The sequence below is a fragment of the Temnothorax nylanderi genome, unplaced genomic scaffold (genome assembly GCF_030848795.1).
Source record: "Temnothorax nylanderi isolate EJ_2023f unplaced genomic scaffold, tnyl_v1.0 TNYL_tig0032_pilon, whole genome shotgun sequence".
NCBI classification, from domain to species: Eukaryota; Metazoa; Arthropoda; class Insecta; order Hymenoptera; family Formicidae; genus Temnothorax; species Temnothorax nylanderi.
In genome coordinates this window covers 1,169,589-1,187,535 of record NW_027249094.1, presented here as the reverse complement: position 1 = coordinate 1,187,535, position 17,947 = coordinate 1,169,589, and the positions used below count along the sequence as shown (strand labels likewise).

At 34.0% G+C, this 17,947-nt stretch overlaps 2 protein-coding genes and 2 pseudogenes across 5 annotated transcripts in view; 3 read left to right on the top strand and 1 right to left on the bottom strand.

The window, feature by feature from the left end:
* Positions 1–55: 55 nt before the first annotated feature.
* LOC139770767 (uncharacterized) lies at positions 56–1,718 on the top strand (annotated as a pseudogene).
* A 2,474-nt stretch (positions 1,719–4,192) lies between these two features.
* Positions 4,193–12,278, top strand: LOC139770766 (NBAS subunit of NRZ tethering complex-like; annotated as a pseudogene).
* On the top strand, positions 12,278–15,359 carry LOC139770764 (hydroxylysine kinase-like). Of its 2 annotated transcripts, none has more exons than XM_071702936.1 (3): positions 12,278–12,416; positions 12,568–12,703; positions 13,443–15,359. In XM_071702936.1, the coding sequence occupies exon 3, from the start codon at positions 13,508–13,510 to the stop codon at positions 14,504–14,506; it is 999 nt and encodes a 332-aa protein (XP_071559037.1). In that variant the 5' UTR covers positions 12,278–12,416; positions 12,568–12,703; positions 13,443–13,507; the 3' UTR covers positions 14,507–15,359. The 2 variants fall into 2 exon arrangements, with proteins under 2 accessions (XP_071559037.1, XP_071559036.1); XM_071702935.1 differs by having other exon boundaries at positions 13,217–15,359.
* The window catches only part of LOC139770763 (protein madd-4-like), a 185,012-nt gene continuing 182,411 nt past the window's right edge, over positions 15,347–17,947 (bottom strand). For all 3 annotated transcript variants that reach the window (XM_071702932.1, XM_071702933.1, XM_071702934.1), the window contains one exon: positions 15,347–17,845. In XM_071702932.1, the coding sequence (XP_071559033.1) occupies positions 17,736–17,845 (110 nt within the window). In that variant the 3' untranslated portion in view covers positions 15,347–17,735. The remainder of the gene's footprint in view (positions 17,846–17,947) is intronic.

Here is a 17,947-nt window from a genome sequence, read left to right as displayed (position 1 = left end):
CGTCTTATGCAACATGCATGTTATCTGGGAAACCGATTAATAGTTTTTACGGGAAACCACTACATGTTAGTACTGTTCGAGCTGTCGAGGCAACAAATACTCTCCTAGATCAACAATCCAAATTTTATCATTAATTTACACGAATCGCATATTCGAAGAAAATGTCCCACGACTCCCACGTCGAAGATTCTCAGAGATGGCTCGACCAGGTGATGCCGAGGATCATCGAGAATCTTGGATTGGACGTTGACAAAGCTCGATACGATATCTCCAAATCTATCAACTTTATAATGACAACCATGTATTACGTACGCCTGCAGTTTAAGAATAAAGCAAACGATCAGAACGAAGAATTGTCTATGGTGCTAAAGAGACCCATGAACATGCAGAACTTCATCAACATAGCTCGCATCGATCTTCAATTTGACAACGAGATTCTGTTCTATCGAACGTACGTCCAACCGAACGAGAGGCATTTTTACGCAAGATGTTACTACGCTGAAAAACGGTCGCCCACCGATTTCGTGATCGCCCTGGAGAACGTTAACGAACGAGGATATCATTCTTGCTCGTACCCGCACAACGCTCCTTTCGAGTACACGTTGGCGGCGATGCGCGAGTTAGGACGATTTCACGGTAAAGGGTACGTCATGAAGGAACTGCAGCGGGAAAAGTTCTTCGACGTCGTGGCGCGACTGCAAGAGTCTAGATACGTGAAAGTAGGAAACATGTATGAAGTTCTATTCAATGTTAAGGCGACGCGATCGTTGGAATATCTCCGCAGACAAGGCCACGATGCAGCTTTCTGCGACAGGATGGAAGCCTTCCTCACGAACGCGTTTGACGAAGTGATGATGAAGATAATAAAGCCGCTTGAACCTCTGGCCACGATGTGCCACGGCGACTTTCTATTGAACAACATTCTCTTCAAGGCGGATGAGGGTGGACGATATCGCGCGATGCTGATCGATTTCGCGCTTATTACATATTCGACGCCCGTCGTCGATCTCTCCACGTATCTCTACAACTGTTGCTCGAATGAAGAGATACGAGAGAAATTTTTCGACATCATGCGGGCTTATCACGACGCGCTGATGGAGTATTTGCTGGACGCTGGCGTTCAAGACATTGAGAAATATTCATATAACGCTCTATTGGACGATTTTAGGAGAGGCGCTCTCTTCGGTTTTATTGTCGCATCCAGTTTTTACCGGTAATATTGGGATATCTCAAATCAGAAGTGTTCCTACAAGACGTAATTAGTCTAGGCTTTTTGAGAAGTGGAAAGAAGCAAAAATATGTCGGCGGAGATGAAGTATGTAAAATACTTGCTGATATATTGCTGCATCTGAGAGAACTTGGCTGCTTGGAACATATTTTATAATGTGTGATAATTCACATAAAATGCATATAAGATACAATTTATATCGATTAGTAACTATATGAAGTATATATATGTCTAAAGATTTTTAAGTGATCATCAGGTGATCAGGTGATCAGGTGATCAGGTAATATATAGATTCGTAATTATATTAAAGGCAAAGGATTTATTTTATAAATATTGTTGTCTCTCTCTCGTTGTCATTTCTATACGAGAAATAGTATGTTACATTATAATACAAAAACCGAATTGCAGGTGTAATTAGAGGCGAAATATATTGAATCACATTCGACTTTATAGTGTCTTGTGCGATATATTACGGATAAAATTGTATATCATAGTTAAAACTTTGATATCGCAATAATATTCAATTCAAAGGAAGTAATGCAAACACGTATAACTAACAAAAACATAAATAATAAATGTACATCTTATTTTAATAATAATTAAAATTCACATGAAAATATCTTGAAACATAGTATATATATATATATATTATTCGTTTATATAAACTTGCCTTCGCCTCATTAACGTCTTTGTAAAATTTTAAAGCTTAAGCTGGACATCTGGACAGTCATTTACACATATGTGTCTAAAAAAAAGTCTTAAAGCATCTTTACGACGTCTTTTAGACATGTGTGCTGTCTACACTGTTAAATTCGTAGTGTCAAATTATACTCAATTTGAATCATTTTTAACAATTCCTATAGGTCGCCACTGCTCTTACTCAATATGTCGTTAATTTAACTAAATTAACCAATCGAGTCAAAATAATACTGTTTTGTGTTAAAGTAATAAATCTCGACATACACGGTAGTTAAGAATAACAAAATGTTATTTAACACATAAGGTATTGGTTTAAATTTCATCCTTTTAACAGTGTAGGCAGTATTTTACAAGCGACTTAAATATTCTTATGTATACGCTAATAATGGTTAAGAATATTTTACTTTTAAAATTTGCATTTTCTGCATGTTGTACTTTTAATACCTACTTATCAGTGCTCGTTTGAGAATAATTTATACTGTTGACGCAAGAATGTGATATTTACAGCAGAATTTTACATTATAAATTTGCATTATAAATGTACTTTATACATAATCACGATAGTTGTACAGTCACAATAGTAACGTAGACTTAGTATTTGTTAGGGCCTGAGCAGAATAGCTGACTTATAATTTTAAGACAGTGTTTTATGCTTTAAATCTTTGTTTTTAGCAACGCACAATACTGTCTTATGTCTCAAGTCTTACAATGTTGACACTTTGTACACTCGTTTAAGACTTGAGACACAAGACAGTATTGTGCGTTGCTAAAAACAAAGATTTAAAGCATAAAACACTGTCTTGAAATTATAAGTCAGCTATTCTGCTCAGGCCCTTACCTACAGCTAATGATCTTATGCGTTCGATAAAACTATAATTTTTTGCAAGTTTCTTTGATAACAAAACTGGACTTGTGTAACGATCATTTCTTTCTTACAGAAGAAACAAAAGATATTTTACGAAAAATATCAAGCAACATAAAACCTAATACTATATGTATAAATAGTCATCGAAGATTTTATCAATAGCTTCCAGACTATTAATAAAATACTATATATATTATAAAAATATTGACAAGCATTGAAAATTATCAAAAATGAATAAAAAATTATTAAAAAACGATATTGATAAATAAAATTTGTATTACATTGAAAATTTATGTAGGTAATTGTGAGTTTTGCATCACATTTGGTATTTTTGATTGATTGAATCAATTGGTTACTTGAGATTAATTTTTCCCAAAATGCTTTGTAAAAGTATCTACGGACTGTTTAAGATTCCTTTATGCCTTATTTTTATCATGTTTATAATGGTTAACAAGTGTCTGAATCTTGATGAAAATAAGTTTCTGCGAATTTTTTTACCTGAAACAAATTAGTTGCAGATGTTTATTAATAATAACTTATTTTTATGCAGCGATTCCATAAAATATAATATTTTTAACATAATAATAACATAAATATATATGTTATGCACAAAAATATATTTAATCCCTTAGCTGCGGAAGTATACAGTACCAGTTAAAAGTATTGCATCGCTTATGGAAAGGGAAGTCGTTACTATAATGAAGAAAGACGTACATAAATGTTATAAATTTTTATTTTAGTGCTATTATTGTATGCTTTGATAGGAATACTTTAAGAAAAATGAAACAAAAATCACAATGATTTAATTGAATAATTATTGTTGATGACAATTTGAAATCTTAATGATTTATCTTATGATTTATCTTAATGATTTGAATCTTAATGATTTAATTGCGTTGTTTCAAATTGTCATCATCAATGATAATTATTCAAAGTTAATCAAATTCTTATAATCTTTGTTTTTTTTTTCAAAGTATTCCTATCAAAGCATATAAATAACAATACTAAATAAAATTTGGCGCTGCTTTTTTACTCCCGTCGCATTCTTCCCTAAATTATGTATATTCCCTACTTTTATTGTTTTTTTTATAAATTAAAAATTTTAGTATTTTATTAAATTTCGAGGTCTGGCAGCGCCAAGTTTTTTTACAAAAAAAATTTATTTTATTTTGATTAAATATTTTTATTTCTTTGTGATTAAAATGATTCTTTGTAATATTATAACTTTGTTAAAGAGAATTAAAGCTACTATATACCACTTGGGTTGGAATAAGAAGATCCTTGAATGGGAACACAAAGATATGTACCGCTTGGGTTTTATTTTTTTAAAGTAGTTGCACAACAATATTTTTTAAAACAATATAGGTAAAATCTGAAGGAGAGCTCACTACTCTCCGCGGGACAGAGCGACGCTTTTTTCTGCCAGATTCGGTCGTTTTGAGTAAAAACACGTCGAATGAGCCTAATTTCATCGAAATCGGAGAGGAGTGGGATAGGTGCCAAAGTGCTTTCTTTAACCTATCTCCATGCATCTCCGAGTTTGCTAGGTTATGTACGTGTTCGTGGTGACAAGATGAGCAACGTGGACGAAACGTCAAACGAGCCGATTCTGTACGAACTATTGGAATATTTCGTTCGCAAGCAGGAACCGGAATTGATAGTAAGTCTGAGACTTCGATATTTTAGGATACGCGTTCGGGAAATCTCAGGGTTAAAGAATATTACCGTTCGAAGTCTAGATGTTAATTGTGCTATGTAGAGTTGGAGTTTTAGAGTTGGAAGCTACTTGAAAAAAAGGAGCATTACCATAGCTGTATTTCTAAAATGTTCAACATTTCAGAAATGCAAGAACGATGCGGCTATCCTTCCAGCTACTGGTACCATAAAAAAATGCTCTCAGGTACTTCAACAATAGGTACTCCCTACCTGAGAGCATCTTACAGCAAGTCAGTCTTACACTACCATGGAAATTTGCTGTCGGCGATCATGGTCGGGTACTTGCTATTTTACAAGAGAATATCATTGAAATACGAAAGGCCAAAGATGAATATTCCTCCATAGTAGGAAAGGCATCTGGTAAATGACACATTAATATTATCAGTACCGTTAATATTTCTCGATAGACATCTAATTTTTCTTAGTCATGCTTTATATGTGAAATGCTTGTATTATCTAGCTCCAAAGGATGCCTTTCCTCAATGGCGTAAGCTTGCCTGAGTCCCAATGGAATGATCTTAGTATTGGCGTCTAGTAGCGGCTATACATCCTTTTACAATGCATTGGGAAATAATATCTTTAACATAAGTCCAAAAACGATTTCACAAAGTCCCCCATATTCTTGAAGCTGGTGATCGCTATAGCGTCTATGTTGTTCCTTAAGCCAAGGACAACAAATGAAAAATGGGCCTACGAATTTATTTTAATTTCGTATAGGCGGGTTGCTCAGGTCTTATCACATTTCTACAAGTGGCTACAGTGTAAATTATGACTTTCTTTCGGCAATTTTTACAAAAACGGTGTTAACGTCGTTGCGTATGATGAAAAACGTAGCTTATTCTATGTTGCTGGAAATATGATAACACAAAAATTGACGGTAAATATATCTACATATATCTAATAAGTATTATTTATATGCATGATATGTAATCTTGCAAATGTAATATACTTATATATTGTTTTAGTCCACTGCATCTGAGTCTGGATTAACTTCGTGGCGACTCTTTGAATGATTATCCATACTGCAAATTATCATTTACGTTTGAAGATTCTGCTACCAGCAATTCGCGGTTTTCTATATGGAATTTGATTCCCATCTTTAGCTTTCAATCAGAGTCGATTATATTTTCGATAAAAATTTCACCAAATGGCGAGTTTCTGGTATGCTTGCATACGGATGGTTCAGTCTCGCTATGGGGTTTGCCAAACTTAATACTACAGAAAAAATGGAAGTTGCCTGAGCAACCGGAATATAACGTACCTAATCCTCTGGGACATACAAAGTCTAAAAAAATTTCCACCAGGGTTTACAGAGTTTCATCCAATAGATATCGGTTGGTGGTCTGACCAGGTAACATATCTATCTCATTTACACATATATGCTATAAGTTAAACATCTTTCAAATAATACTAATGTTTTATAAAATAATTATTATTTTAAAATAATATTCTTTTTTAAGACTATCATAATAGCTCGATATTCAGGTTCCACTTCGGTCTGTTCTACATGGAACTTAAAGAATCTGCTAGGTGTTAGTCCAGAATTTCTAGCAGGACAACCACAAGTATGCGAGCTTGGTTTAGAGAAAGGATTTTTATGTTTAGATTGCGAAACCTTTATTACAAGTAAAAAACGAAGTAGAGAACCCAACGATGGTCATTTGTCAGGTTTGTAGCATATTTATGGTTTATTACTCTTGCAATTAATATCCTGGTATGGTAATTATTAGCTAATTGTATTTTATTTATGATATCTTATTAAAAATGTATGAATTATTAAGTGTATGTAAAAGAATAAAAATCTTTTTCATTTTATAATCAAGAAGCATCATCTGAAAGCGAGAAAGACGATGATGAGTTAGAACCTCTTACTATATTAAATTATACCACGAATTTGGTACAAAGTACGTTGTATTCAATAACCGATATTGAAAGATTTCAACCAAAGAGAAAGAAATTGAAAGTATTGCATCGAACTTATAGAATTTTGGGCTTGAAAAGCACGACTCCAGAAGAGCTCTATTCTAGAAAAATAGACATTGAGGTATATGTATAAATAGTTTTATTGAATTATTAGTTAACTTTAATATATCAAGTAACTGAGAAGTTGTATGGATGTTTTAGGAATACGAGGAAGCTTTAGCTTTAGCAAACACATATAATTTGGATACAGATCTCGTGTATCAAACGCAGTGGAGAAAGTCAGAATTATCATTGAACGCCATTGCAGAACATTTAAGCAAAATAAGCAAAAGATCTTGGGTTTTAAATGAATGTGTTGTACGTGTCCCTGATACTATGGAAGCTGCAAGGGAACTTTTGAATTTCGGATTGAGAGGCGCAAATCTAGAAACTTTAATAGCTATCGATATATGCGACAATGACAAATTTGTAACTCCTGATATAGAGGGACGATTGGCAAGCACTGGATGAAATCACTGTAAGTTTAAGACAGGTAAGTAAGAACATCTTACAAAATGCACATGCATTATATTATAAGGAAAAATTGTATATAAAGAAATGTAATTTAATTTAATTTTGGAAATCATATTAATAGGTGCAGAAAGTTAATGAAATGCTTGAAAAAATTAGACATAAAAAATTTATCTGAGGCTCAGAAAGAATTAATTAGGTATCGGAGGAAGCTTCTAAATCATTTAGATAAATTGCTTACGTATGAAATATATTAGAGTCGCCACTCAATATAAAAAAGAATTTTACGAGGAGTTTCGAAGGTTATCACCTATTGAAAATGCAATTAGGTATTAATATACTTACATATTTATTATCGATTAATGAAAAATACTATGTATTTTTATTTTGTCACGAATTATTTTTAAATTACAGATTTGCCAAAGATAGTGATTATCGAGCTGTTGAAATTATGTTTACTTATTATGGAGAAAGTTTGTTGCCTCATTGGCTGGCAATTATCAGCTTTTTTCCAGAAACTTTAAATACGTTGGATTATCAAAAACTGCTACCAGAATGTGATTCAGAAGGTCAACTATTTTTGTTAGATCAACGTGAATTACGACAAAAAGATTGGTCAGAAAAACATGAGTTTAATGAAATAATAAATTTGATTTAGACGATCGATCAGAAATATTGTATGAATTGGATCCCTCATTGTTAATATATAGGTAAGAATTTTGTTGTTACATTATTGTCTGTATAGTATTTATATTATCTAATTATTTATATCGTCTAATTATCGTTATTTATTTTTAGAAATACACAACTTACACCAGATTTATTACAAAAATGGTATAAGACACGTGCTTTTGAAATTGAAAAGAACAGTTCTTTAGTAGATAATGCTTTGCAATTAGTTAAAATCGGAAAGTCTCATATATTAATGGCCTGGTAGATTTGTTATTGGAATTGGAAACTTTAGACAATCTCGGTTACACAGTACATTGGAGGATATGTCATTAGATAAATTAGAGAAATTGAGTAACATGGAGAAGATAAAACTTTTGATGAGTACATCAAATAAAATTAATTTTGTTGAAAATATAAAGAGCCTTTTGTTACCTTTTATTAAACGAAGGCATCAATATTGGTATGTATAGCTATATTTTAAATCGCTGAAATTACATACATATATACAATAATATACAATTGATATTGTTTATAATTTTAGGGTGAGATCTTCAGAAATGCTTACTAAGCGATTATCTAATCTGCTTAAGCAAAGATGATTTGACATTTCCAGTTAAATTTTTCAAGTATTTAAAACAGACGCAAGACATTGAGATAATTGAAATGATAGATGATGTTGCTAGCTTAGCTTTAGATTGTGTATATGCCTGTGATGATCCCGACATGTATGAAAAAGCTAAAGATATCTTAGATTCGATATCAAAAGATGATGGGAAAAGGACAAATGCAATATGCATTCTATTAGAGGAGTTTGAAGGAGAACTTGATTGCATTAGGCTTTTAAGTAAATATGGTGTAAAAACAACGTTAAAATTTATACGAAAGAATAGAAACGATCCTGATGTTGCTAAATCACTATTAACCCAAACGGCAAGAAGCTTGAATAAAAGGTTGTGCTAAATGTATAATCTATATAAAGATTAAGGACGTTCACCGGTCCTTATACTAGAGTCCTTATCGAGTCCGTATACCGGTCCTTATCGATTTTCTATAGATTTTCTTTAGTATAAGGACCGGTGAACGTCCTTAAATGATTTTCGTAATAGACATGAGAGACAATGTTTTTATTATTTCAGTTTGTTACCTCCAGATGAAAGGGAATGGGCGCAATTATTAAACGATATGTTAGATATACATGGGCTAATTTTTTCGTGTATTGCTGTTGAAACCTGTTTCGAAATATGTGTTTCAGCCCGTTTACTTTCAAGAATTAAATGTACCATTCGTAATTGTGCTACCTTAATAGAAACCAAGAAAAATGAGAAATCTTTGTTAAAAGTATCCTATGAGAAAGCGGTTGACCTTATATTGGAAGTGTCCAAAGAATATTTTAATGGTTCAAGGACACTTACTGATCCACATATGGAGTTAGCTAAGTAAGTATCTCGTTAACATAATAATAATCATATATAATAACTTGTTCTGAAACGTAACGTATATAAATGATTGTTCCAGAACTTGCCTTGATCTTATCGAAGATGATAACGTGAAAATTAAAGAAGAATATGATCTTATCAAGTCGCTCCAAATATTGAATGAATTCAATATTGATATATTACCTCTTCAAGTTAGATTAACAGTGGATAAATTAACCTTGATCGAACACTGTTTAAATAACCAAAGAGATGCTTATAAAAATCGACAGAGATTATTAACGTTAGCAACTTATTTACGAATTGAAGGAAATAACAATAGACTCCGCGAAGGAAAAATTTCAGAACTAATAGCTAAAAAGGCACTTGAGGTGAGATACATTTATATTTTCTACATGTATTTCTTACGATCTAATTTCAAGAGTTTTTTTTTCTTTTTTTTTTGTTGAAACTAAAACAAAGATATGTATATCATGATTATATTTTTTATTCCGCAGACTGAAGATTACAATACATGTGCTATGATATGTTCGCAATTAGCAAAAAACAATTATCTTCCTGCCTGGGAAATTTGTTTAAATTTAGGGCGTTGTGATAATTATCAGGATCTAAAAGTTAGGCAAAAGTGTCTATGGTTTGCAATAAATAATGGTCCTAGTGATATATTGGGTAATGCTTTAGAACACATGCACTTGTTAGAAATACAAATGCTACATAATAATTTGGAACTGTGGATGCCCTCTGCGGAATTTGAAAGTTTAAAAGATGAAGAAAGTGATACAAGTGAAGATGATTTTACAGATGCTATGACAACGGTAAAAGAAATTTATTTTAATGAGCAATACTAATGTTAATATTTTTCTTATAATGCGAGATATAAAAAAATTAACATTATTATATAATTTACAGCCGCAGATAGAAGTAAAAGAGTTTGTTCCAAAAATGTTGGAAACTTCAACAGGAATTGTAAAAAGTTCAGCTAATATCATGAAAGAATCTACATTCAGCTTGCTTAGAAACATTAGTAATACTAATTTTTGGAAATCTAGATTGAATCTTAATTTTAAAAACGATTTAGAAACTAGTGCACAACAAGAATCTGAAATGGAACAAAACGAGGAAGATATCAATCTTCAAAGTTTTCCGTGCTATTATGAATCCTTACACGAACTGTGTAGAATAAGCGTTAATGAGACAAGATACAATAAGTATTCTATGACAGAAATAGAAAACACAAAATTAAAATGTTGCCGAGCGCTTTTAAGAATAACCATACTGAGTGAATCCTCTTGCTATGGGCTAGAAATAAGTGACATTAATCATTGTAAGTATTGTGTGTTATTCAAAAGTATTTAACAAAAAATTAATCGTAAACGAATTACATTTATATGACGAGAATTATTTGATTAATTTCAGTACTTCTAGAATGTGCAAAGCACACTATGTCAGACGATTGGTTACTTGGTATGGCGTATCTATTGAGTTTAAATAGAAATCACATCTTGGATGCTCAAGCAATCTTTATGGATTTATCGCAAATTGAATTATATATACAAACTGCGCTTTATTACTATTCATTAGAGCTGTACAAGAAATTGTACACTGATTGTGAAAAGTTATATTTGTACAAACCATTAGACTTAATGAAAATCATGATGGTTGCAGCACAAAAGTCTGAAGAATGTGATATTGTTAAAGCGTTACAATATTGGCAAAGTTATCTGCTCGGTGGAGCGCAAGTTACTAGTATGAAACAAGTGGAAATAAAAGATTTAAGTGCGTTAGAACTAGGACAAAGTAGTACTCGTGTACATTCTGAAGAGACTGTGAAAACTTCGAAATCTATAAATGAAGAACAAGAATCTGTAGAATATTTCGATGTTAATAATATTCTACCATCAAAGTCTACAGCAGATGAAGATCTAAAAATGGCTATCTCAGATGACATTGATGCCGTAGAATGGACAGATGATTGGGGTGATTTTTCTGATGATAGCATGGAAGCAAATAATGATAAGAAGGATAAAATCAGATTCAAAGAAGTTTCGCAAGAAGAAATCATTCTTCCTCTTAATCACGCCATTGCTGAATGTGCGACAGAGGAAGATCGATTTAAATTATTTCAAAAACGGTTTAATCAAATCAATAATTTAGAGCAATATCAGGAAGTAAAAAAACTAATATCGCAATGGCCGAAATTTAATATGCCAGATCATATCACAATAGATAATCATCCAGTTTTAAAAATGATGAAAGTGATAACTGCGCTTACAGAAACAAATACAGCTAATTTTGAAAAAAGGATATTACAAGAGCACGAACAACTCATTCGATTATTAACGTCTGAAGGGGTACTGTAATGAATTACATTATTTCCTTTTTTCATTATAAGTAATTAAATATTATTTTTCTAAATGCTTTTATAATACAGATCCTCAAGCGGTTCTTGGAGGTTGAGCAAGATCACATTAGCTTTGTACAAAGCGTTTATATAAGATTATGCTCCCAGGACTTGTCGATGCATGAAGAAGCAGTAAATCTCATTAAAGAACAACAGGTTAGCCGTTCGTTTATTTGCGCAATATATATGAATAGTTATATATAAATCCTGAAACGTATATAACACTATAATTTTATTTTTCCAGACTATTGTGCTACCACCATTAGTACTGGAGAAACTTTTCCTAAATGATTTAACAGCGTTGTTCAGCCCAGATCATGTTGTATATAAACAGATAATCGAACATGTCTTCATAAATGAAGCTTTAACCGGCATTGAGGAAAATGCAGAAATACTCATACATGAATTAAAAAGACAGAAATATATACTAGAGGCTTTGCATATTATAAAGTTAATGAAGAGAATACCGCCGGCCTTATGTACATTCGATACTTGTTTTCAGCTATTAATACAGGAATGAATTTATTCTAAATATAAAAAAAAACTGTGATGAATGTTGTATAAGGGAAAGTTACAGAAAAGGTATTTATTATAAGTAATCTCTTTGTTTTATATAAAAATTTTTTAGATGTGCGTGCGTGGAATTTAAAATTGCTTTAGTTATTACAAGTGTAATATATTTCGTTGTAACGAAAAACGTAAAAAGGACTAAAACAATTTTAAATCCTCCCACAACAAAGCTTTCTGTGACCATATTTTGAAAGATTTATATCTCTTGTATATATAAAAAAATTTATTTGTAAATATAAATATAAATTGCGTTGTAAGAAATACGAATGAATTTAATGAAGAAATTCATCTAACAAGCGTATATCCTTACGCTCAATCCCTTGGCGAAAGAGAACGCGTGTCGGCCCTACCAGTGTTTTCCAAAGCGAGTAAGCTCCCGCGGTTCAATGAATCTCGGAGGTAATAACTGGGTCCGTAAACGCTATCTCCGTTTTATCAGCTTCGATAAGACTGAGTCATTTAGTCACCACGATACGCTGTATCGTGCTGCATCGTGTTGTATGCTCAATTACCACTGATGTAAATATCATTGCGCGTTTGTACCCTCCAGTTGTGCTGAACGATGATTGAGCGTGGACTACGCTCGCTGCGCACACGATCGCTCGCCTAGCTCGGCGAGCTGCTCCGTCCGTCTGAGAACTTAGTTTGCCGCTTCCTTCGGTCGAATAAACACGTCCTTCAGTCGGGTAAGTCGATATAAGTACATATATATCCGCGGCCGCGAATATTCGCTTGTTATCGCGTGTATTACTTACAAAGATGCATGTTTTTATTTAAAATACTTAAAATTTATTATTGTGGTCTTTATTGCACAAATTACACACGGGAAAAATGTTTTCTCTTATTTTAGTTTGTAAAAAAGATACGTAATAAGTTGTATATTACTTCTTTTAAATAAGTTCCTTATTTGCTTGATGCTAAAATTATATTTAAAGTGCATATATGTATGTGCGCGAATATTAAAATATGTTCTAAATGAAATGAAGTAACGATACAATCCCAATTACCGCTCGTAAAGAGATGAATATTAAGCAGGCTTGTCACTTTGCAATCGTAACAATATCAGGCTTCGATATAACTTTTATTAATTGCAATTTATCTTCTTACCCCGCTGACGTTGCTCCAATCAATTGATAAATTGTTCTCACACTCCCACGCTAACATACAAAATTCTATAGCTGTAGCTTATATCTGTACAGTTTAACAATTAATCAGCCGAGGAACAAAGAAGATATTCCAGCCACAGCTTTACTCACCGTTTCAAACGCCCTTCCTCTCGCTCTCTCTCTCTCTCTCTCTTCGCCGTGCAGGGGACATACATTTCTCTTTTTCATCGACCCGGCTTCCCCCTTAATAACTCGCGGCTATTTTTGCGCGCCGTGCACCGCGACGGCATGGAGTACAACGACACGCTGCTTATCCCAGGCCAGCATATACGTCCGCCCGTAACCGAGGAAACGGCGGTCGCCCTGCTGGAGCGGCTCTACGGCATGAGGGCGACGAGCGTGCGCGAACTGAACGCTTACGACGACCGCAATTACCACGTGGTGTGCGACGGGCCGCCCGCGAATCCGCACGCGATCAATCTGGAGAAGACCGGCTATGTCCTCAAGGTGATCAACTCCCTGGACTCCCGCAAAACCGACGTGATCGAGGCGCAGACGGAGCTAATGATTTTCCTCAATCAGCGAGACGTCTGCTGCCCGTTACCGGTCAAGAACGTGAACGGCGCGTACTTTTCTCTGGAGACTCTGAAGAGCGAGAATACCATGGAGAAGTATGCCGTGAGACTGTTGGTCTATCGTCCCGGTGAACTGCTGTATCACGTAAAAATAACTGATGAATTGTTGCGCAAGATTGGCAGTTTCACCGCCAGAATCGACGAGATCCTCACGGGCTTCAATCATCCCGCCTACGACGATCACAAATCACTGTGGATGTTGACCTCGGTGCCGCGAGTACAGCAGTTCACGTACGCGATTAAGAGCTCGTTGGATAAGCAGCTGGTGCACGACGTGATCGTCAGCTTCCAGCGGGAGGTATTGCCGATCATGGATCAGCTGGAACAAACAGTTATACACGGCGATCTGAATGAGCACAACATCATCGTGAGCCCCGACGGCAAGGATATTGCCGCCGTGATCGATTTCGGTGACTCTCACAGGACTTGTCGCGTTTTCGAGCTAGCTATAGTTCTCTGCTACATGATCCTGCAAACGGCCGACGTAGGAATGGGTAGACACGTCGTGGAGGGTTACGAGAGGATCAAGAAGCTGACCGACGTGGAGAAGAAGACCCTCAAGATCAGCGTATGCGCCAGGATATGTCAGAGTCTGGTGATGGGCGCTTACTCGTACCTGCACGATCCCGAAAATCAGTATTTGCTGAGCACGCAAAAAACCGGGTGGATGTTACTAAAGAGGCTGTGGCCCATGAGTCAAGGGGACGTGATGCAAGCTTGGGGATTGACTAATTCCCTAAACGAGTAATATTGATGAATTTGCCGAATTAAGCAACGGCAAATAACACAGATTACTAGCTGTTTGACTATATATTTTTGTATAAAGGTAGAGTTGAGAGATAAAATTATAATTAATAGATCGAATGGAAGGAAACAGAGGTATCAAACTTGTAATAATCTGTTTTAGCATCACATTTGATATATCTATCGTTTTTTATTAATTGACGTTTTAATGGTATCAACGAGCAACTGCATTATTGGTCATTTTCAATTGCAATCATTTATAATGACTCTGCATATCGTTTTATCAGTAATATATATATCTAAAAAAGAGTAATATTATAACTATCAATCTGTAGAGTTTTGTATTCATTTAATATTTTATTTCTGTCGAGACTGTGATAAAAGAAATTTTTTTTAAAGAAAATTATTATACAAGTAATTCTTCTACTTCTTTCTGGAAAGCTATACAGTTTTTTAGTTATAATATTTTGATTTTATAATATTATATTACTTAGGTTCATGTCCGATTGTGCATTATTATGTTTTTTAAATATAATAAATATCGCCTAAGACAGTGGTCAATTATGAAAGCAATAATTCTATAACACATTATCAATTATATGCATAATAATGTGTAAGATATATTTCAAAATATAATAGAGACTAAAAGATATTTTTCTGTAATCATTGTTCGTTTCGCTCAAGTAACGCTTCTACTAGTGTTAATAAAAGAGTCTACTGAATACTTTGTTGGCATACCCCGCATTCTAGCAATTAAATAATCAAATTCTATAATTAGATATGTGTATATTAGGAAGTTTGAAATTAAAATTCTAAATAAACTTTAAGAAAAATAACTGCGGTATTGTGCAGTGATATATTCTCTTGTTTTATTCGCATTTAGGCAGTTACATATTTACATAGATATCATGAACAGTAATGCTTACGTACAATACTAAGTGTGGAGCCATTTTACATACCTACATCGTGATATATACAAAAATGTACGTGTCGGAATTTATTTCCCTTTCAAGAATTGTGTTATCACGTTGATTAACCGGAAAATAACTTGTTTCTTACCGCATCGATCGGTAACACACCGCGGTCGTATTATTACAAGGTAAGTATTGATTAAATACTTACTAAAATGTAACACAGTGGTATACATGACGCGCCGATGGCAGTTACATATTATCGCATTTGCTAGCTGTAATCATATATAGGATGCATTAAAAGGCGCCGTATCTTTCCTCAGTTAATGAATGCGTGGCTGAGGGAAGTATCTCGACTTTTGATGCGTCCAGTATATTCATGTTATATTTTTTGTAATCTTTCCCGTACCAACATATAAAGTATTTATATGCGTGCATCTCAATAATTTATGATAGCTCGTAATATACCTTTTATCTCTTGTCTTTAATAATATTCTAATTTATATTTACTTTTTCATTTATGTCAGCTCGTTTTGGCAAACTGCTTAGCTGTGTCGAGGCAAATTCGTTGATAGCGAAAATCTGTTCACAATCTTATCAAATCATATACCGACATATGTATAAATCACATAGGCGCCGCGCGCCGTAGAGGTGAAATGCAACGGAATGTATTCGCACATTTATATAATGATCTGCCGTCCATGTATACTGACTATACAATAATCATAGGAGTTAGAGATATTTTATATATATATATACTTTAATAGACTTTTAAAAATATTCCCGCTGGTGTGCATGTCTCCTACGAAGAATTCCGGCAGCGCCTATGATGTAATTAAACGTTTAATATGATCAATCATATATAAGGGGGAGGACAAATCCTCGTTACATTTCACGTATAATCAATATCTGTTCGAGATATCCTCTTATTGAAAACATCGAATTTCTATGATGAGTTCTAGTGAGTGACAATACGCGACAAATGAATATTCGTAACTACTAGTAATATCTAGGTAGTGAGAAGTGATTAGAGGCACATAAGTAAAGTGTCGGGCCCTTTAACCAACAACGGAATGGTCATGTTCACGAATTTTCGCCAGAGATTATTAACAAAATATTATATTACAATACTTATGTATTTTTTTTTTATTGCTTATTGGATATCTATTGGCTTAAGATCGCCCGACGGGACGCTTATAGGCGCACAATAATTCATCGATAACTTATATTCTTAAATAACTTTACATTTTACATTTTCATAATAATTTATATCGGGATCTATAAACATAAAGGAGAGAGGAAGAGATAACATATTAATAAATATGTTTAGAGATATAGCGCGAAGAATAATTTCTTCCTGATTATGACGGAATATCAAACGATTCTTTGGAACGTAACGAAACTCTCATTATATTAATGCCCAAGAATGATGATATCCGAAGAACGTTTCAGTCTTAAAGGGATGACTTTCTTTCGCTTCAGAAATAAATGAAGACGATTATTATATTTACGTGGGAAATAGATATAAAAAATAAGCATAAAGAAGAAATGTATTTAATGTGCTTTGCGAACACAAATAACGTACGCTTCCCAACCTTCCAGACTTAGCGTTTTATTAAAATTTTAATATCATATTCCGGTTAAAGCCATTTTCCGTGCGACCAACATTGACAACATTTAATAACGTGTCGATTTCAACGGTATGTCGCAATAACGATCTTCCCAGGACGTAGCAATAAATTTCTACTCCCCTTTCTCTCTTTCATCGAACTCTATAACAATATATAACGCTCTTAACTTTTTTGGACGAAATGCCGGATTTCCATTTTTCTTCCTTTTTCTTTTTTTAACTAGGGGCAATATGAGCGCGCACAATTTATGAGAATCGCGCCCAACTACGCGTGACATACGTTATAGAAAATTATGGTTTAATTAATTAGAAACTGTTAAGATTGGCGGGTTTCTTTCTTACACGAGGAACGCTCGAGGTGAGGAGGTGAGCCGGCTTTCGCGACGATACGACGAGGAAACTATTACAGCGAAGTAGTTTTGGTCAACTCCTTTCTTGGATATTCCCTTTTTTTACTCTATGACTCGGACATCGTAATTAATACTGTGCAATTTTATTCCACAGTGAACACGCTCCTTCCGCGTGCATTACGTAATTTACTAACAACAGGCATCCCGGGTGCGTTTATATATGTTACGAAGTAATTGTCCGACTAATCACGATTTACACTCTCTGTCTCTCACGCGCACTCTTCATTACCGCTCATCTTGTCTAATCCTCACAATGAGTCACTTACAATCAATATCTCGGATCTAACGACACGATGCGCAGCACTGTTTCTTGTACAGCGGCACCTTACATATGTTCATCGTTTTCACTCTGCTGCACAGTTGCGAGTGGTCCTTGCAATCTTCTACAAATGCTAAAATAAAACAGCATGTTAATCATGAAGCTCTATTTTTGCGTTAGAGAACTAAGATGGAATTAATTAATAATGTAAGATATAAATAATTATATAATGTCA

Coding starts and splice junctions, on each gene's coding strand:
- LOC139770764 (XM_071702935.1), top strand. CDS start 13,412: ATGGAGTACAACGACACGCTGCTTATCCCAGGCCAGCATATACGTCCG.